The following is a 22,501-nucleotide window of genomic DNA, read 5'->3' as shown; positions in this document are numbered from 1 at the left end:
GATAAAGTTGGTTCATCTTTTTTTGGTTGGTAATACTGTTGCAGTTTAGCATTTTTTCGACTTGCTAAATAATAAGCAAACACAAAAAAATACACCAAAGAATTTCAAAGCCATTTCAAATAAGATACAAGGGTAAAACTAAAGAAAAAAAAAGTGTGCGTTAATTTTGAGCAGGAGTGTATAAATAATACATTATATGTAAAAAAGTTCTGTCCATTAACCTGATTTGTTTGTGTTATACTAGGGTGTCCGTTATTTCCCAAAGTGATGTTTTCGGGGGAGACACCCCCCAGATCAAAAGTTTAGGACCTAAATAAGGGGAATTCAGCAAAAAAAATTTTTTAGGGGTCATTAACCCGTGCCTTTGGGTTAACACTTTTTTAACGGGAAATTTTGAATGTGATCTTTCAAAGAAACTATTTTTTAACCAGAATCAACAAACATTTTAAAAATAGATGGTTTAACTCGAGAGATTTGTTTGTGTTATACTAGGGTGTCCGTTATTTCCCAAAGTGATGTTTTCGGGGGAGACACCCCCCAGATCAAAAGTTTAGGACCTAAATAAGGGGAATTCAGCAAAAAAAAATTTTTTAGAGGTCATTAACCCGTGCCTTTGGGTTAACACTTTTTTAACGGGAAATTTGAATGTGATCTTTTAAAGAAACTATTTTTTAACCAGAATCAACAAACTCGAGAGAAAAAAATGTATGTAAAAGTTAAAAATTTCCCATACAAATTTGTATGGGGAATGTATGAACCTAGAGGCACGGGTTAATGACCTTTAAAATTTTTTTTTTGCTAAATTCCACTTATTTAGGTGCTAAACTTAGTATTGAAAAAGTAGTTCAAAGCAGCTTGAAGTACTAAGCAGTAGATAAATATTCCGAAAGGAACGCAGTTAATATCGTTCGCATACTCTGAGAAGAAAGGGATAAAATCGTCCGGATAATCCATCGAATAATAGCCCTGTTCCTTTGGGAGGTGGCAGATTACAACTAGTAACTTACTAGCGATTTTCAATGGAACGCACTTTCAACGAAACAATGCAATTCTACTCGGCAAAAAGGCATGAGTAGTTCTAGTAGTAAATGTAAATTTACTTATTTATCTACTCATGAGTAAACTACCACCTCCAAACGAACAGGGCAAATGCTTCCCTGCTAGAATGCAATATTTAAAACGCAGCATATATAATTCCAAAATTACTTTAAATAATGTTTCCAATGCATTTGGTTAGTTATAATAAGCTTTTAATAATAACACTGTGCAAGTCGAAATTCTTGACAGGCGCGCGAATAACTGTTTCGCCATATTTCGGACCCGAGAAATCCATTGGCATCATTAGTTTTTCGATTTATCGGTACGACTTCGAACAAAATTTTTTTTGAAAGTTTTTTCAATTATTTTGAGAATTTTCCACTGTTTTTAGTCATTTTTCAATCAAAAACATTGTTTATATTGCTAATAATTCTGCTCAAACGTTTTTTGCTACCAGTAGAAAGACATTGTAAACAATTTTAAACAATTTTTTTTGAAAGTTTAGTGATTTTTTTTTGAAAAAATTTAAAAAAAATCGAAATTTTTTACATTGTTATCGTTTTTTCGCTGTTTTTGTTCTCTTTTGCACAAATACATAGCATGTTTTTCATTAAAAATTAATTTAACTGTTAATTTAGTGTTGGTTAAACTTTGACATACTATCGATAGCATCGATAACAAAAAAATATCGAGTATATCGATACTTCACAAAACTATCTATAGTTTCAATACTTCCAAATTATTATACCACAAGGCTACCGATACTATCGATAGTTTTTTCTTAAAACTATCGATACAATCAGCAATGGAAACTATCGATATCTACCAAACACTATGTTAATTCGTTGTTTACATCCAATGTCAAACGAAAACTTAACTTGTAGTTCAAATTGTGTTTAATTAATTTCAAAGCTATCGATAATATCGGTAGCCTTGTGGTAAAATAATTTGGAAGTATTGAAACTATCGATAGTTTTGTGAAGTATCGATATACTCGATATTTTTTTGTTATCGATGCTATCGATAGTATGTCAAAGTTTAACCAACACTAAATTAACAGTTAAATTAATTTTTAATGGAAAACATGCTATGTATTTGTGCAAAAGAGAACAAAAACAGCGAAAAAACGATATCAATGTAAAAAATTTCGATTTTTAAAAAAAAAAATCAAAAAAAATCACTAAACTTTCAAATAAATTGTTCAAAATTGTTTACAATGTAGCAAATAACGTTTGAGCAGAATTATTAGCAATATAAACATTGTTTTTGATTGAAAAATGACTAAAAACAGTGGAAAAATCTCAAAATAATTGAAAAAACTTTCAAAAAAAAAATTGTTCGAAGTCGTACCGATAAATCGAAAAACTAATGATGCCAATGGATTTCTCGGGTCCGAAATAGGGCGAAACAGTTAATCGCGCGCCTGTCTCAAAAATTTTTTTCAAAAAACTTGCACAGTGTAATAAAAAGAAGTACAAATTTATCTGAAAGTTATATACGATGCATTCTTACTCTTTTCAGAATGCCCAATACAACAAATACTGAACCATGAGGAGCATATCATTGACTTTTCTGGTATTGTTGCTGTTAACTGGTAAAATAACGTTGTTAAAATAAACAAAAATATTTACTACATAATGAATTACCTAAATACATGCATGCCAAAATATTGAATGCATGTTCTGAAATCATGTTCAGCAACATGCTGAAAAATATTATATTTTTCAGATGTTTTAGATGTGATGAGTTCCAGTGAAAATAAAAGAAAAGAATACGCTTATTTCGACATAGATCATACAACTGCTGTAACCCAAACATTTGAAACTGACAAAGAGCTCGCTCTTTTACACGATAATTTAAATCAAGGAACAAGGGTCCTGGAAAGGGGTTCATATTTCGATACATCAGCATCAAGAAATGTAACTGCACTTGTTGGAAAAACTGCTAGTTTGAACTGTAGAATAAAAAATCTTGGAAATAAAACGGTAAGTGTTATTTAACTAACTATTTCTATCTAAAATCTATCGTTTCTTGTTACATTACTCCGGGTCGTGTTAAATTTTATTGGCGACTTTACTTACGGTATAATAATAAACAAAATAAAAACACGATTCTTACTAATTAGCAAAAAAAATTTAAAATTGTAAAAAGACGAGGTCACATGTCTAACATTATAACACCTGAAAACTGGGTTTGATGGTGTAGTATTTGAATAAATAATACAGTTGCTAATAATAAGCAACAGTATAAATCTAAAATATTTTAATGTCAGTTACGAATAATAAAAATAAAAAAATTACTTTTAATTTTGCTTCAAAAGAATACGATCGTATTTTATTTATACTAAAAATAAGCAAACATTACATTGGCGACGAGGAAGAAAACCAAACAAATTATCAAAATAAGAGATACCAAACAATTAACTAAATAATTTAATAAGAAGTGGAATTATTAAAAGGAAAGAATGGAAATCAATGCCGGAGGTACATAATATGTTAAAAAAAAAAAGAATAAGTATACATATTTAAATAAATGTTTGTATAGCTATGTTTATGTATGTTTAACAATGTTCTATACACATGCATAAATAGATACATATTCATGTATGCAATTAAGTTATATTAAAAAAAAATGTATGAATACATAATTCATAGCTTTAATACTTATTTTGCATGGTTTTAATACCGAATTTGTGGTTTAAATACCGATTGTGTGGCTTAAATCCCGAAAGTCACAAGGTTTAAATACCAAATGTGTGGCTTAAATGCCGAAAGCTACAAGGTTTAAATACCGAATGTGTGGCTTAAATGCCGAAAGTCACAAGGTTTAAATACCGATTGGGTGGCTTAAATGTCGAGTTAAAAAAAAATTACCAAAATCTTTTGTCCAGAAATAAAAGAGTTGTTTTTTCTATATTAAACAGAGCATTTGTATATTGTTTTTCTTTATTTATTATGCTATTTAGAAAACACTAAAATTGGGCTGATGGTGGCACCTTTCAATTTTGGATTGTATGAAGATAATATTGGACATGAGTGGAGAAATTGGGTCCAATCATTCGATTTCTTCCTGAAAGCAAGCGGAATTGAAGATAAAGAGAAGAAATTTTTTTTTAAACTACCGGAAACAGCAAGCAAACGGTTAAAAGGTCCAATATCAAATGAATACGTGCTACAATTGACACCGTATCAAGAAAATATTAAATGACTTCTGAAAAATGAAAAATGTAAAATCGATCAAAAATTTTTTCAGCTGTGGATACACAGGTCACCGAGCAAATGATGAAAAATGTCCAGCCATTGGAAAATCTTACAACAAATGCCGCGGACTTAATCATTTTGCAAGTAGCTGAATGCAGAGCAAGACGTTTCATTTTCATTGAACAAAAGTTAAGCAATGAGACCAAAAATTACAACTTTAAAATAAAGAAACTAGAATTTGAAAATCGAGATGACCCTTGAGCATTGAAATAAAACGAAAGTTATCACTAAGTCAAATACATAAATAATGATGCTGCACAAACTGATAATAGTGATTACGTATTTTGTATTCATTCAAACGAAGCTGAAAATACAATTAAGTGCAAAATTGGGGGAATAGAAACAACTGCTGTTGTCGATTCTGGTTCAAAGCTTAATCTCATTGATTATAAAGAATGGAAGAACCTGAAAGCCAAGAAAATAATTGTTTCAAACCAACGAAAAGAAACCACAAAAGTTTTTAAAGCTTTTGGGGGTCAAGTGTTGAAAATTGCTGGCGTATTTGAAGCGAAAATTGAAGTAGCTGGAGAGGAAACAACTGCCGAATTTTTTGCTATCCAAGAAGAAGGAAGATTTTTAATTGGCAGCGATACAGCGTTGACATTGGGGATATTGAATATTGGTTGTCATGTAAACAAAATTGAGAATACAGCAAAAATTGAACCGATGGGAAAAATAACACTGTGCTACAAAATAAAAAAAAAAAATACACCCGAGAAATAACATAGTGTAGGGTGTTTGTATGGTCGAATAATGCATAAAAATATTTTTGTTATATTTTTGGAACCCTCCATTTTTTTTTTATTTACAAAAAACCATTTTTACAGACCTTACAATGTAATCTATCAATATTTCAGTCATTTTTCTAACAACTCTCAATATGTTATATGTTTTTGGAAAGAGGATTTCCAGACCTTTTGAATGATGTATATAAGTCTATTGTTTAAACAAATTAAGTGTAGGTTTTTATCCCACAAATCTTGAAAAAGTGATTTTTTTCCCAATTTTTTCAACTTTACCCAATTTTTTTTGCAAAATAAAACAAACAAAAAAATAAAGTAAGGTTATATTCTGAAAGAATATACATTTAGGCACAAATTGGCGTATTTTTTTATTGAAATTGACCAAAACTGCGGAATCTATGTTATTTTTTCGTAAATAGAAAATGTGGCTTTTCATGATGTGAATTGCAAGGTGCACAACAGGGTGTTCATTATTTTAAAATAATATGAATTTCTATGCTCCTAGGATCTTATATGGTTGGAAATAAACTAAAAAAAATATTTTCCAAGTTTCAAGTCTCTAACTTAATTCTAACCCGTGCCGCCAAGCGGTTGAAGTTTCTTATGGGAATAACATGGGGTTTCTTGGACCTTGTTCGATCAATTTTAAATTCCAGCCAAACCATTCGTTCAAAAAATTTAAAACTTTACAGACTCAAATTTAATAAGTGTAGCTATCATGTGAAAATTTTTAAGATTTTTAATTGTTATAATTTTAGAGATTTAGCTTGGTAAAAAAAGTCATTTTTTCAGACTTTTTCAAAAATCGCTTTTTACACGTTTAATGCCAAAAATTTAAAAAACATACATTTTTATTCACAAATAAGCATAGCATGTATATTTAAAATGCAAATTCAATTCATAGTTATATAAAAAATTAGTTTTGTATTCATTCTTCAAGTCACATCGATATTCAAAAAACGTGTTCCCGATTTAAGAAAAAGTACTGTAGTAAATAAATAAAAAACTAGTTAATTATATAACTTTGAATTGAATATATATTTTAAATATACATACTACGCTTATTTGTGATTAAAAATGTATGTTTTTTAATTTTTTAACTTTAAACGGGTAAAAAGCGATTTTTGAAAAAGTCTGAAAAAATGACTTTTTTTACCAAGCTAAATCTTTAAAATTATAACAATTAAAAATCTTAAAAATTTTCACATGATAGCTACACTTATTAAATTTGAGTCTGTAAAGTTTTAAATTTTTTGAACGAATGGTTTGGCTGGAATTTAAAATTGATCGAACAAGGTCCAAGAAACCCTATGTTATTCCCATAAGAAACTTCAACCGCTTGGCGGCACGGGTTAGAATTAAGTTAGAGACTTGAAACTTGGAAAATATTTTTTTTAGTTTATTTCCAACCATATAAGATCCTAGGAGCATAGAAATTCTTATTATTTTAAAATAATGAACACCCTATTGTGCACCTTGCAATTCACATCATGAAAAGCCACATTTTCTATTTACGAAAAAATAACATAGATTCCGCAGTTTTGGTCAATTTCAATAAAAAAAATACGCCAATTTGTGCCTAAATGTATATTCTTTCAGAATATAACCTTACTTTATTTTTTTGTTTGTTTTATTTTGCAAAAAAAATTGGGTAAAGTTGAAAAAATTTGGAAAAAAATCACTTTTTCAAGATTTGTGGGATAAAAACCTACACTTAATTTGTTTAAACAATAGACTTATATACATCATTCAAAAGGTCTGGAAATCCTCTTTCCAAAAACATATAACATATTGAGAGCTGTTAGAAAAATGACTGAAATATTGATAGATTACATCGTAAGGTCTGTAAAAATGGTTTTTTGTAAATAAAAAAAAAAGGAGGGTTCCAAAAATATAACAAAAATATTTTTATGCATTATTCGACCATACGAACACCCTACACTATGTTATTTCTCGGGTGTATTTTCAGTGTCGCACCGTGTAATAGATGTTTTGGTGGAAATTCCATTGCGAGAAAGCATTAAACCTATCGCACAGCCTTACAGACCAATTGCAATGCTTATGGAAGAAGCAGTTCATAAGAAAATCGAGGAATTGCAAAAACAAGGCATCATTGAGAGAGTCAATGGTCCATCCAAATGGATTTCACCAATAGTTGTTATTCCAAAAGACGATGGGAAAGATATTCGAATTTGTATTAATATGCGCAGAGCCAATGAAGCAGTTCATAGAGAAAATTACCCACTTCCAAAAATGGAAAACTTCTTGCCATTTCAAAATTAGATGTTAAGCAGGCATTCCACCAGGTACATTTTAAACACTGTGATATAAAACATGAATGTGCCAGTGAATTTTGTTAGAGCACAATAAAACAATGCAAAATGATACCTACCATTTTGTTTAATGCTTATCTTTTACTTTCCTTAACTTCTTTAAGTTCATATTACATTTTTTTTAAGGTTGAAATTCTGAAAAATCACGGGAAATAACTACCTTTATCACTAGAAAAGGGCTTTTTAGGTACACAAGATTAATGTTTGGCATTACATGCCGTCCAGAAATGTTTCAAAAGATTATGGAGCAAATGTTAAGTGGTTGTGATGGCTGTCTTATTTACATTGATGTTTAGAATGTGTAGACAAATGTGTATACAGCGTTAAAGAAATAGAATTTCTTGGACACAAATTATCTGCAAGCGGTATAGCATCAAAACATCTTTCACTTCAGAAATTTCCGATGTAGTGAGCTTAGAGCAAGCTACGATCTACAATCAGAGGCTCATCATAAGTGCATGTGTTAGTGGTTAGTAAATAACACATGCACAAAAATATATACTACGATACAAAACTAAAAATTAACATATATTACATTATAAAATTAATACAGACATTGAAAAACAATTACGATAGTGGTGCACTGGTCCGAAAACTTGTTTTCAATCCCACCTTACTTATATTAAAGTCGATATAAGATGTGTTTAAGTTAAAAAGTTTACACATACGATTAAGAGGTTCATGTATGCCATAGTTTGTTCTATGAAAGTCAACGTGTAAAAGTTCAAATCTTCGAAGGTGGTGAGACCCTCCGCGATAATTAATCCCGATACAGGCTAACAAGGTTGGAGCATCAATGTGTCCATTAAGAAGTTGATGGAGAAATATTAGGTCATTATTAACTCGTCTTTGATATAGAGTTTGAATCTGAAGTAGTTGGATCCTATGTTCATATGGAGGCAGGTTATAAGGACCAGACCAAGGAAGTCCCTTTAGAGCGAATCTTATGAAATTATGTTGAATTGATTCAATACGGCTTTTGTGAATTTCATAAAATGGAGTCCAAACTTGCGAAGCATATTCAAGATGGGGTCGAACGTAACAATTATATATGGAAAGTGTAACATAGGGGTCATTAAATTCCTTTGCCCAACGTTTTATAAAACCGAGCATAGAGTTCGCTTTATTTATAATGTAATTGATGTGTTCAGTGAATTCTAAATTTGAGCTAAAGTGAGCACCCAAGTACCTGAAACGGTCAACCCGACAAAATTGCTGTTGCAAAATGCAATAATCAAAAACACTCGGAAATCGTTTCCTAGAAAAAGTAATTGTCTGGCATTTAACTGGGTTAACATGACAAAGTATTGTCAGCAATTTAGAGTACCAAAATCAGCTGAAGAGGTTCGTAGTTCTTGGGTCTAATCACATATATAGGAAAATTTATACCGGACTTGGCTACAATTACAGACCCATTGAGATTCCTTACAAGGAAAAACCAATTCTTTAAATGGACTGAACTACAACAAAAAACGTTTGTCGAACTAAAAAATCATATGACAAACAACCTGATGTTAGGGTTCTATGAAGTTGATGATAAGATTGAATTGTTTGCTGATGCCAGTCCTATATAGCTTGGAGCCGTTTTAGTACAAATTAATCACAATGGACCGAGAATAATTTCATATGCAAGTAAAAGCTTATCGGATGTAGAAAAATGATATTGCCAAACAAAAAAAGAGGTACTTGCGCTTGTGTGGGCTGTAGAACGATTTCACTACTACTTGTTCGGAAGAGAATTCAAACTTATTACCGATCATAAGTCACTACAAGTAATTTTTGGTGCTAAGTCAAGACCATGTGCCAGAATAGAAAGATGAGTTCTACGTCTGCCATCTTATCGGTATAAAGTAATATACATAAAAGGCAAAAACAATATTGCAGATCCACTTTCAAGGTTACTGGATGACAAACATTTCGATTCTACATTTGATGAGCAAGCTGAACACAATGTGAATTGGGTTGCTAATACAACGACTGAAAAAGCATTAAAATTATGTGAAATAGTGGAACAATCCAAGAAGGATTCGATCATTACGGCAATGAAAGCAGCCATTTACGAAAACACATGGATTGAATCACTTAAACCATTTAAGCCATTTGAATGAGAGTTTTGTTTTACTGGTGATATTCTGTTACGTGGCACTCGCATTGTGATGCCAGAAGCTCTTCGTGAAAGAACAATTCAGCTTTCACATGAGGGACATCCTGGTATGACTGTAATGAAACGTCGTTTACGTTCAAAAGCAGGGTCGGACTGGCCATACAACAAGGCTGGCGAATGCCATCCGGGCCCCTGCTGTTGGATTTTTTTAATCGATGTAAAAAAAAAACAGTTTTACGCTTAAAAAAATAAAATAAAACAGTAACACAAACTTGTTGAATAATTGTTTCACAATAAAAAAAAAACAACAGACAATTTTATAGAGTGAAATTAAATCAAGGTTATTGTAGATAACTCACTACTTGAGTACTAAAATGGGCGTGAACCCATCTAGGGGCCCAAGGACAATTTCAAAAGTTATTTTTACTGTATGACGAATTTTTTTAAATCAAGCAATGTACGGACCCACAGGATAAAAAGATAATGAAAACAAAATAAATGTAATGATGATCCCTCAACCCATCCAAGGCCCTTAATTTCACAATATCATTTTCAAAACTATTCTTAAATGGTAACAAACAAATTTGCTCTAATTATAAAATGTTACGTTTTTATTGCTCAATGGTACCGTCAAGCTAGCCGGGCCCAAAACCTGGTCGTTACTATTTCAAAACTATGTTAACATGATACGAAATTTTTTTGTTTTCTTAATAAAAAAAATTATGCTTTTATAACTATTTATCACTAAAAGGGCCAAAATACAGCCCGGGCCTATATCTAACTATTTATACTTAAATGTTGACAAGATTTCTTAAATTATAAAACATATTGCTTTACTCCGACTCCTAAGGCAGACTTTTAATTTTACAAAATTATGCTTAAATAAAAACGAGAATTTTTGTTATTTTTTATATCAATTATAATATTTATTAATGACCAAAGGACCCCCTTCAACCGGTTCCGGGCCCAACATTTTTAATTTTTTTAAATTGTGTTAAAATATTAAACAGAATTTTTATTATTTTGTATCAGTTTTAAAATTTTTAAATGACAAAAGGGCCCCTTCAACTTTAAAGAAAGTTTTTATTATTTTGTATATATTATGATTTTTTAATGACCAAAATGCCCCTTCAACTCATCCCGGGCCCCACACCTGATTTTTAAAATTGAAAGAAAATTTTGTATCAATTATAAATTTTTTTAATGACCAAAGGGCCCCTTCAACTGATCCCGGGCCCCACAGCTGATTTTTAAAAATGAAAAAAAATTTGTATTATTTTGTATCAATTATAAATTTGTTTAATGACCAAAGGGCCCCTTCAACTGATCCCGGGCCCCACAGCTGATTTTTAAAAACGAAAGAAAACTTTTATTATTTTGTATCAATTATAAATTTTTGTAACGACCAAAGGGCCCCTTCAACTCATCCTGGGCCCACAGCTGATTTTTAAAAATGAAAGAAAATTTTTATTATTTTGTATCAATTATAAATGTTTTTAATGACCAAAGGGCCCCTTCAACTCATCCCAGGCCCCACAGCTGATTTTTAAAAATGAAAGAAAATTTTGTATCAATTATAAATTTTTTTAATGACTAAAGGGCCCCTTCAACTGATCCCGGGCCCCACAGCTGATTTTTAAAAATGAAAGAAAATTTTTATTATTTTGTATCAATTATAAATGTTTTTAATGACCAAAGGGCCCCTTCAACTCATCCCGGGCCCCACCGCTGATTTTTAAAAATGAAAGAAATTTTTTATTATTTTGTATCAATTATAAATGTTTTTAATGACCAAAGGGCCCTTTCAACTGATCCCGGGCCCCACAGCTGATTTTTAAAAATGAAAGAAAATTTTTATTATTTTGTATCAATTATTTTTTTTTTTTTTTTTTTTGTAAACAATAGTTGTAAGTTTCTATGCTTGTATTAAGCTAAATAAATAAATAAATATAAATGTTTTTAATGACCAAAGGGCCCCTTCAACTCATCCCGGGCCCCACAGCTGATTTTTAAAAATGAATTTGTATCAATTATAAATTTTTTTAATGACCAAAGGGCCCCTTCAACTCATCCCGGGCCCCACAGCTGATTTTTAAAAATGAAAGAAAATTTTTATTATTTTGTATCAATTATAAATGTTTTTAATGACCAAAGGGCCCCTTCAACTCATCCCGGGCCCCACAGCTGATTTTTAAAAATGAAAGAAAATTTTTATTATTTTGTATCAATTATAAATGTTTTTAATGACCAAAGGGCCCCTTCAACTCATCCCGGGCCCCACAGCTGATTTTTAAAAATGAAAGAAAATTTTTATTATTTTGTATCAATTATAAATGTTTTTAATGACCAAAGGGCCCCTTCAACTGATCCCGGGCCCCACAGCTGATTTTTAAAAATGAAAGAAAATTTTGTATCAATTATAAATTTTTTTAATGACCAAAGGGCCCCTTCAACTCATCCCGGGCCCCACAGCAGATTTTTAAAAATGAAAGAAAATTTTGTATCAATTATAATTTGTTTTAGTGACCAAAAGGCCCCTTCAACTCATCCCGGGCCCCACAGCTGATTTTTAAAAATGAAAGAAAATTTTTATTATTTTGTATCAATTATAAATTTTTTTAATGACCAAAGGGTCCCTTCAACTCATCCCGGGCCCCACAGCTGATTTTTAAAAATGAAAGAAAATTTTTATTATTTTGTATCAATTATAAATGTTTTTAATGACCAAAGGGCCCCTTCAACTCCTCCCGGGCCCCACAGCTGATTTTTAAAAATGAAAGAAAATTTTTATTATTTTGTATCAATTATAAATGTTTTTAATGACCAAAGGGCCCCTTCAACTGATCCCGGGGCCCACAGCTGATTTTTAAAAATGAAAGAAAATTTTGTATCAATTATAATTTGTTTTAGTGACCAAAAGGCCCCTTCAACTCATCCCGGGCCCCACAGCTGATTTTTAAAAATGAAAGAAAATTTGTATTATTTTGTATCAATTATAAATGTTTTTAATGACCAAAGGGCCCCTTCAACTGATCCCGGGGCCCACAGCTGATTTTTAAAAATGAAAGAAAATTTTGTATCAATTATAATTTGTTTTAGTGACCATAGGGCCCCTTCAACTGATCCCGGGCCCCACAGCTGATTTTTAAAAAAGAAAGAAAACTTTTATTATTTTGTATCAATTATAAATTTTTTTAATGACCAAAGGCCCCTTCAACTAATCCCGGGCCCCACAGCTGATTTTTAAAAATGAAAGAAAATTTTTATTATTTTGTATCAATTATAAATGTTTTTAATGACCAAAGGGCCCCTTCAACTCATCCCGGGCCCCACAGCTGATTTTTAAAAATGAAAGAAAATTTTGTATCAATTATAATTTTTTTTAGTGACCAAAGGGCCCCTTCAACTCATCCCGGGCCCCTTAGGTGATTTTTAAAAATGAAAGAAATTTTTTATTATTTTGTATCAATTATAAATTTTTTTAATGACCAAAGGGTCCCTTCAACTCATCCCGGGCCCCACAGCTGATTTTTAAAAATGAAAGAAAATTTTTGAAGATTTTTAATATTTTGTATCAATTCGCGGGCCTCCAGCTGTTTTTTAATTTTAATTTTTTTTTTTATTTGAAGTTTCCGTAGATTAAACATATGGAAGTTACCGATCTTGGTAATTGTTTGTCTTTGGTTGTATGTTGTATTTGAACTTTCTTCTGAACTAAAAGAGAAAAACCCCTTATAAAACACATAATTGTGGATTCATATAAAAATATTGATTATTTGACAAAAGTGAGATAGAAAATTGGATGAGTACCACCTCAGTACATTATCTTTTGTGTTATTTGTCTGTGGCAGTTACTCTGTCTCACTTTTTTTCTGTTTGTAAAAGTACCACGACAAAAAATTCAATCTGAGTCAAGAAATTTGGTAAACATAGTCTGCTTCTCCACGAAGACGTAGACGCACATAAGAGGAAAGGAGATATCGATCTTTCTCTCTCCCTTGTGCATCTTGTGCGTCTACGTCTTCGTGTAGAAGCCCTTCAAGCAAACGAGTCCGACCCTGGTCCGAATCGGCTCCGACGTGAGTCCGACCTCGACTACGAAACGGGTCCCACGGCAGCTCAAATTAGTATGGAAATTATAATCACCGCGGAGCCGATTGCGTTTTGAGGTCGGAGTGTCTTTTCTGAGCTCGGTTTTCTTGCTTGAAGGGAGTCGTCTATGAAATCCACTACCCAGAAAACCGAGCTCAGAAAAAACACTCCGACCTCAAAACGCGAAAAACGAGGTTACACTCACACACTTATAACTTTTTGTGTATGAACACCAAGTCAAAGGAGAAATCGTGGTGAAAATACCAATACATATGCAATCGGCTTCGCGGTGATTATAATTTCCATACTAATTTGAGCCGCCGTGGGACCCGTTTCATAGTCGAGGTCGGACTCACGTCGGAGCCGATTCGGACTCGTTTGCTTGGAGGGTTGTTGAGACTTTGGAAATAGCTTTCCACGCCACCTACCACTTGGAGCGGAACCCTCAAAATGATATAGATTTTTTTTCGATTTGCTTTTAATGTAGTTTCCATAATAAAAAAGAAGACATCGAAAAACATTTATTCTAAGAATTATTTTTATGTGAACGAATATCAATTTTATGATTTTAAAATGATAATAGGTGTGTTTTTTGTTTATCTATATAGATTTTGTGCAAAAAAACGACATCGGGATTTTTGAAATCCATGCAAACATTTGGCACCACTGTACATACACTTTGGCAGCTGTCTGTCAAAAATGTTGCTTTTTATTTTTTTTATTTTAACTCCGAAGTGGGAAGGCCATTAAATCCATGTTGGATGCAAAAAAAAATTTTCGCAAAAAAACAAAAAACATTTTTAAGGCCATGGCATCCATGTTGGATTCAAAAATTTTTTTTTCACATAAAACCAAAAATAATTGGTTTATTCTTAGGTACATTTTAAGACCATAGCCATTAAAATTAGTTGCGTCGTTCTTGTGTTATAAGCGTTTGAATGTAGCCATATTGAATTTTCTTCGATTTTATAAAAATCAAACGTGGAAACTTTTTTATTTTTATTTATAACTTTTCGATAAAACTTTGGTAATTTGATGTGTATATTTGTTCAACAATCTTATAAGGATCCATTTAAGACTTTTATCTGAAAAGTGCATTGCATATCCACCCCGCGAAATAATTATAAGGACAAATTTATTTGATTCGTCTTAAGGTATGTAAAGGATATTATTTTTTTTTTCTTTTATGAATAAGGAGTTATTTTTTCCGGGTCTGGAGCGAAAGAATTATAGGGACACATCTGATTTTCGCACTAAAAGTGAGGTTTAGCGAGATCAAATGCAAACAAAAGTAAGCAAAACAGTTAGAAAATTAATTTAAACCCATTATGACCATTTCATAAGTAAAATTTTTCGGTTATTTTAAAATAAGGCGTGAAAAACCCTTGATCCAGGCAGAAATGGACAAAATCGAGGCCTACCATGAATAGGGTTTGTGTAAATGGGAAAAATTGGAGGATTAGAAAGGTCCGATTTTGTAATCAGGGGCGTACACTCCCTTGGGGCAAGCGGGGCGGCGCCCCGGGGCCCCCGACCGATCCCAGGGCCCCCACTGGAGACAATGCAGAGAAGGAAACTGTTAGCATAAATTGAGTTACCTACTCCAAAAGCTTTTACTTCAGGCGTCAAAAAAATTAAATTAAAAACAAATTGGTTTTTAAATTAAATTACATTTGTTGATGGATTATTTAATATTACTTTAGAAGCCCCAAAAAATATGACTTCGGGGCTCCAAAAATATTATATGAAGTGGTCCAAAAAATAATTTTTCCGGAACCCTGTTAGTTAAGAGGCAATCAAATATTAATTTGGGGGCCCCAAAATCTATTACTAAGGAGCCCAAAAATATTCATCAAATTTTCTGATGGCATGACAAATAATATTATTTGAAGTTCCTCAAAAGTTATTACTTCAGTGGTTCAAAACAATCAAATGGAAAATTAAATATCAATTCAGGGGCCCCAACATAAATACATCAGGGCCCAAAATAAAAACAATACGTTATTGGTGGCATTCCGAATATTACTTCAGAACAGAGGCCCCAATACCTATTAATTCTTGGCTTCAAAAAAATTATATTATATTTTAGGGGCCTCTAAGCACTTATGTAATTTTGAGGCCCCAAAAATAATTTTTCAGGGGCCCAAAAAAATAAACTATGTTTGATGATGGAACATCAAATGTGTATATATTAATTCAGAACAGAGGTCCTAAGAACTATCAATTCTAAGCTTCAAAAAATTTTATTTTAGGGGTCTCTAAATATTTAATTTTGGGGCCCCTAGTACAAGTATTTACTACTTTTATGATAGAAATTTTAAGTAAGTATAGCAATTACGGACATATTAAAACATTAAAATAAACCTAAAAATAAATAAGCCATACAAAAAAAATATGTATGGCGTATACGTTCTTTTCTTCGTATCTAGAGCCCCCAAATATCAAAGGGGCCCCAGAAATTAGTATTGCCCCGGGGCCCCGGCGACTTAAGGTACGCCACTGTTTGTAATTGATAATTTAATTTACAAAGGTGACTTGTATTGTTAACTAAAACGATCAGGGAGGAAGCCTTTGGTAGAAGAGAGAGCCAAAAGTGACAAAAAATGAAGAATTTTTCGTGAGAATTTGACAGCAAGAGAAATTTTCGAGGAAATGAAATTGGAAGTGAGAGTATGTTGAGTGCACTAAATAATTGAGGTGGACTAAGCCCATTCCAAAGAAGGTAAATGGTGAAAACCGGCGGTCTTGCCGAGACATAAACATGCTCGCCTTCGCCTCGGCAAAAAGCATAGGTTCTGGGATGAAAAATGGAAAAACTTTTATGTTCATCAATGAGAGAAAGTTTAATTTGGACAGCCTAGATGGTGTACCTAACGGTTTTTCCATTTTTCATCCCAGAACCTATGCTTTTTGCCGAGGCGAAGGCGAGCAAGTTTATGTCTCGGCAAGACCGCCGGTTTCCACCATTTACCTTCTTTGGAATGGGCTTAGTCCACCTCCATTATTTAGTGCACTCAACATACTCTCACTTCGGTGCCGTGAAATAACGCCGAGCGAAATAACACCGAATTCCAAAATTCGGCGTTATTTCACTTTCAAAAGCGAAATAAGGCCGAATTTCAACATTCGGGCTTATTTCACAATGACAAAGTGAAATAACGCCGATTCGGCATTATTTCACTTTTTCGGTGAGGCAAATCCTGCTAAGTGGAGCTTAGGAAAAATTGCAATGTAACCACCTGTAGTCAGTTTGGTATTGAAATGCCATATTCTTGGCAAAGGGACATAAGGCCCATGGACATAACAGCCACTTAATATTTGTGGACTTAAGTCCCAATTGAGTGAGACATAAGTTCCAAATTAATTGTCAAACTCAGGTTGGACATAAGACCCACAAATAAAAGATGGACGTTATGTCTCACTAACGAAGAATTCACAAATTATAAAATTATTTCCCAACTGGATTTGGGATAGTTACAAAATTCGATTTTGCACTTATGTCCCACCCTATTGGCACATACGCCTATCCAATAGTGTATCCAAAGCAGGACAGCATGTCCCCAGCCTACAAACATACTTCACTATTTATACGCCTAAGTCCTGTTTGTGTTATAACTTAGCAAACGCGAAGCGGAAAAAAATTTGCTTACATGAGAATATATTTAATTTTCGGAACCCAAACGCGAAGCGGAAAAAAATTTTGCCCACGGGAGAATCAATTTTGAGGTGTGAAAATAAAAATTCACACCTCAAAATTGATTCTCCCGTGGGCAAAATTTTTTTCCGCTTCGCGTTTGGGTTCCGAAAATCAAATATATTCTCATGTAAGCAAATTTTTTTCCGCTTTGCCTTCCACCAATTAAAACAGGTGGGATTTATTCGTTTCTTATCTTTGTATTGTGATGACCGCCCTATTTGCGAGATAATTTTCAAAATGACCCGCGCTTATCATGCGAGGTTGGTTGTATTCAAAGTTTCTTTTTCATTTAAAGAATCTGAAACAAAACGCGAATAAAATAGAACAAAAGTTATTCTACATTATTATTTTATATTTCGAAAAGTGTGGGGCTTATGTCCCAGTTAAATAAAAAATATGTTGGGCTAATGTCTCACTCAAGTGGGATATAATTCTTAAATTAAATGTCGTCCCACTCAAGTGGAACATAACTCCCAAAAATAAAGAGTGGGCGTTATGTCCTTGGGTCTTATGTCCCTGCGCCACATTTTTATCACATCTTGAAACTTATCTAGGTTAATGAATAATTAAGAGGCATATATAAGAAATAAGAGCCAAAACTTTTTTGGAACCTATACCTCGATGGGATGGACATAAGTCCCAAATTGGGATGGGAGCCATTGTGCCCAAATAAATTTGGGACTTATATGCCTTTGAAAATAAGAAAATGGGTACCATACCGGTTAACTTGCGTCTGCTCTTATGCTGACTTTTCTAACATTCGGCCTTATTTCTCAGTTGGGACTCGGCGTTATTTCACTTTGACAAAGTGCAATAAGGCCGAATGTTGAAATTCGGCGTTATTTCGCTTTTGTAAAGTGAAATAACGCCGAATTTTGGAATTCGGCGTTATTTCGCTCGGCGTTATTTCACGGCACCTCTCACTTCCAATTTCATTTCCTCGAAAATTTCTCCTGCTGTCAAATTCTCACGAAAAATTCTTCATTTTTTGTCACTTTTGGCTCTCTCTTCGACCAAAGGCTTCCTCCCTGATCGTTTTAGTTAACAATACAAGTCACCTTTATAAATTAAATTATCAATTACACAATCGGACCTTTCTAATCCTCCAATTTTTCCCATTTACACAAGCCCTATTCATGGTAGGCCTCGATTTTGTCCATTTCTGCCTGGATCAAGGGTTTTTCACGCCTTATTTTAAAATAACCGAAAAATTTTACTTATGAAATGGTCATAATGGGTTTTAATTAATTTTCTAACTGTTTTGCTTACTTTTGTTTGCATTTGATCTCGCTAAACCTCACTTTTAGTGCGAAAATCAGATGCTCCAGACCCGGAAAAAATAACTGTATTATTGTATTCTAATGAATTAAATAAAAACAAATGGTGGGAAACAATCCCCCATATACATGTCTCCTTATTCATAAAAGAAAAAAAAATAATATCCTTTACATACCGTCGCACAGTGGATCGAAACTATGAAAAAGTGGTCATGGGACTGTAACTTCTGATCTAATGAACGGATCCTAAAACGGTTTTCGCTATATTGCTTCTTGAAAATCACAGAATTGAATCCAATAAAAAATCACAAAAAATGTTTAGTTCTTTAATTTTTTTTTACTTAAAATAGCTGTTAACATACAAAAACTACCAAATCCTTATTTTACTACACATAAAATTAATACTTTACGTTATTGTCTTATTTATTAAGTAAAAAAAAAGCGTTTACACATTTTGTTAACAGTCTTTTAAAATACCGATCATTTGCAAAAAAAATTATTATGAATAAAAAATAGCTTAAAAAGGATTATCTTATGTAAATATGTGTTATTTTAAAATGAATTGGTATTATTATGAACATACCAACATAAACATAAAAAAATATGATAAAATATAAATATTGTCAACTTAATAATTTAAAAGAAAATGATGGATTCATAAAAAAAAAAGCAAACAAAATACGATATACACTAAAATTATTTATCAAAAAATCATAAAGCTATGTACAGCTAAATATGAAAGACAAGTAGCTAAAATTGCAAATTAAAATGTACAATGTACATAAGAGCGACCAACGAATGATCAAATGAACGAACAAATGAAATTGTACATTTTTTTAGAACAAATTTCTTAACAAAAAACTGGAGTTTAAATTTTTCAAAAAACCAAAAAAAAAATACATTTTATTTTCTTAAATAAGAAACAATTCAGAGAACAAATTGTTTGCAAGACAAATTTTATTTCGAAGCCATGACATTATTTTAAGCTAACCTAGTACGCTGCTGAACCGAAACGAAAATGTTTCTAAGCCTCCAAAGTCAGCAACGAAAGTCAAAATTAAATAATGTCAATAAATTAAAACTTGAAAATAATTTTGAAGAAATTAAAATTCACAAGGTGCAAAATTCTTTTGGACCAAGGAATTTTACCTGAAAAAACATTAGTGAAACATTATTGAAAACTTTCCAAGTATTCAAGTACATTTAATAATATCGTTTGTCTATCTCGTGCGCTGTGAAACGAAAAGCATAACAAAATTTTTCGTTCTGCTGTTTTTTTATACAAATTTCCGTTTCGCTTTAGAAATTGAAAAATATATTTTTTTTTTTTAAATTTAAACTTTAGTTAGATTCTTACTTTATTATCCAGATTTTGTAAGAAAATACATAAGCATAAAAAATTACATAAGTTCGTTCATTCGTTGATCGCTCTGACAGTGCTTTACTCTTTAAAAAACCTTAAAAATTAATTGTTTGTGAGTGAGTAATAATCCAGTCAAATAAGGGTTTAACCTCGGTATGAATGTTAGTAGAAATTTTTTTTGCTCAATATCTTCCTTTTGCCATTCTATAACATATCTCAAAAGTCTAGAAAAATCTCATGTCCGCTTGTCGCGATTTCAAGGTCAAATCGCGAAATGGAGATTTTCAAAATTAGCAAAAATAGGCTATTATATTATACACACATATGATACATGATTTCAAGGTATTTTTAATGCTGATTCCAAAAAATCTAAAATCAAAACAATCTCACGTCTCTGGAAAAAGTTATACCTGTTTTTCATCTGTCAACTCATATTATTATAACAGTTGCAAACTTACTGCCGAAAAACCCTTAAAAGTTATGGTAGATGGACCAAATTTTGCATGAAGATTTTAGAATCCATCATTATTAAAAATCAAAACAATCCATTACAAAAAAATATATACCTACGAAATAATGGTATTTTTTGATGGAGGGGCAAATTTTAGGATATGCACTAAAGAAGATTCTTGTTCATCTTAGGAATAAGTGCTAATAGGCTATTTTTTTCATTTTAATCTTTGTTTGGATATTCTTTAACTACCCTCAAAAATCTAAAAAAAAATCTCATGTCCGCAAGTCCTAATTTTCTTGGTTTGAAGATAAGGTGCAGATTTTAAAAAATTGAAAAACTACACTTCAGATATTTGTGTCAGATCAACATGAATAGGGTGCATTACTTTTCAGGGATGGTCAGGTTGACTTGTTTGTGAGTTTTGTTAGAATAAGTGTTAAAAAATACCTTTAACTCATGTCGCTTATGTTGGTATACATATAAAAATTTAAACTTTTCTTATTAATTTTTTAAAATCTGCACCTTATTTTCAAACCAAGAAAATTAGGACTTGCGGACATGAGATTTTTTTAGATTTTTGAGGGTAGTTAAAGAATATCCAAACAAAGATTAAAATGAAAAAATTAGCCTATTAGCACTTATTCCTAAGATGAACAAGAATCTTCTTTAGTGCATACCCTAAAATTTGCCCCTCCATCAAAAAATACCATTATTTCGTAGGTATATATTTTTTTGTAATGGATTGTTTTGATTTTTAATAATGATGGATTCTAAAATCTTCATGCAAAATTTGGTCCATCTACCATAACTTTTAAGGGTTTTTCGGCAGTAAGCTTGCAACTGTTATAATAATATGAGTTGACAGATGAAAAACAGGCATAACTTTTTCCAGAGACGTGAGATTGTTTTGATTTTAGATTTTTTGGAATCAGCATTAAAAAATACCTTGAAATCATGTATCATATGTGTATATAATACCATAGCCTATTTTTGCTAATTTTGAAAATCTCCATTTCGCGATTTGACCTTGAAATCGTGACAAGCGGACATGAGATTTTTCTAAACTTTTGAGATATGTTATAGAATGGCAAAAGGAAGATATTGAGCAAAAAAAATGTCTACTAACATTCATTCCGAGATTTACCCCTTTTTTCTCCTTATTTGACTGTATTATAACTCTTTCTTTATTTTTTTGGTCAATCTGCCTTACGTTATGTATTCAGTAGCCAAATAACACCAACCCTCCCCTTTACAGATAGGAAAAAATAAAAAAAATAAATAAAAAAATACTACCTAAAGGGTAGATGGTGCTCTAAAAAACGGGGTCGGATTCGGTCGGATCCAAATGTTTTAAAATATTACACACAAACTATTAAGCTTTCATTCTAGACTACTAAGAGAGCGGGCATATGTAAGCATATTTTTAAAAGCATTTTCAAAGTTGAAGAGAAATTTTCAAAAAGGGTTATAGAAAAACGTGTTTTAGAATTATTTAGAAATATAATTTTAGGATTTTTTTCTTAAATATATATTATAGATATCAGTATCTTATCAACAAAATGTATTTCAAGAAGATATCTTAAAAAATGAGCCAGATATAAGAGTATGAAAATTTCTAAGAAAAACATCTTTTTTTTCTTGTGAAATAGTCCCCACTTGAGACTCTGTATTTTGGAAACCAAAACATTTTGATAAAAATAACTTGTGAATTATGAAAGAAGGGACAATTTTCTGTGATTAACAAACAAAAAATATTTACAAGAATGAAAAAAAAAATTTCACCCAATGTCCGGAATTTTGTACTAGACGTTCCACTGTGCGTCGCCTCAATAAAATATTGTCGTATGTGCAAAATTGCGGTTTTGAGATTTGAATGCAGTTTTGCTTATTGATTTTTTCTCCTTTGTTCTGTGAAATCCGTTTTTCGATATCTGTATCCATTTCCGAGATAATCGCTATGCATTTTGTCGTATGGGTAGGCTTACAAACATTTTCAGTAGCTTTTTGTCGTAAGTGCACAGAAAACGTGCACATATGACAAAAATTATCACATAATACAATTTTTTTTCATACAAATCAGTATTTTTCTTCGTTCGGTAAATTACTGTCGTACGTGCTGTTTTTGCAACACATACAACAA

General features: G+C 31.9%; 1 protein-coding gene across 3 annotated transcripts in view; it reads left to right on the top strand.

The window, feature by feature from the left end:
* The window catches only part of LOC129906951 (zwei Ig domain protein zig-8-like), a 515,233-nt gene that overhangs the window by 225,021 nt on the left and 267,711 nt on the right, over positions 1-22,501 (top strand). For all 3 annotated transcript variants that reach the window (XM_055982947.1, XM_055982949.1, XM_055982948.1), the window contains 2 exons: positions 2,560-2,632; positions 2,767-3,023. In XM_055982947.1, the coding sequence (XP_055838922.1) occupies positions 2,587-2,632; positions 2,767-3,023 (303 nt within the window). In that variant the 5' untranslated portion in view covers positions 2,560-2,586. The remainder of the gene's footprint in view (positions 1-2,559; positions 2,633-2,766; positions 3,024-22,501) is intronic.

The sequence above is a fragment of the Episyrphus balteatus genome, chromosome 1, assembly GCF_945859705.1.
Source record: "Episyrphus balteatus chromosome 1, idEpiBalt1.1, whole genome shotgun sequence".
NCBI lineage: Eukaryota > Metazoa > Arthropoda > Insecta > Diptera > Syrphidae > Episyrphus > Episyrphus balteatus.
The sequence above is the reverse complement of the archived record's forward strand: the minus strand, read 5'-3'. Positions and strand labels throughout refer to the sequence as shown.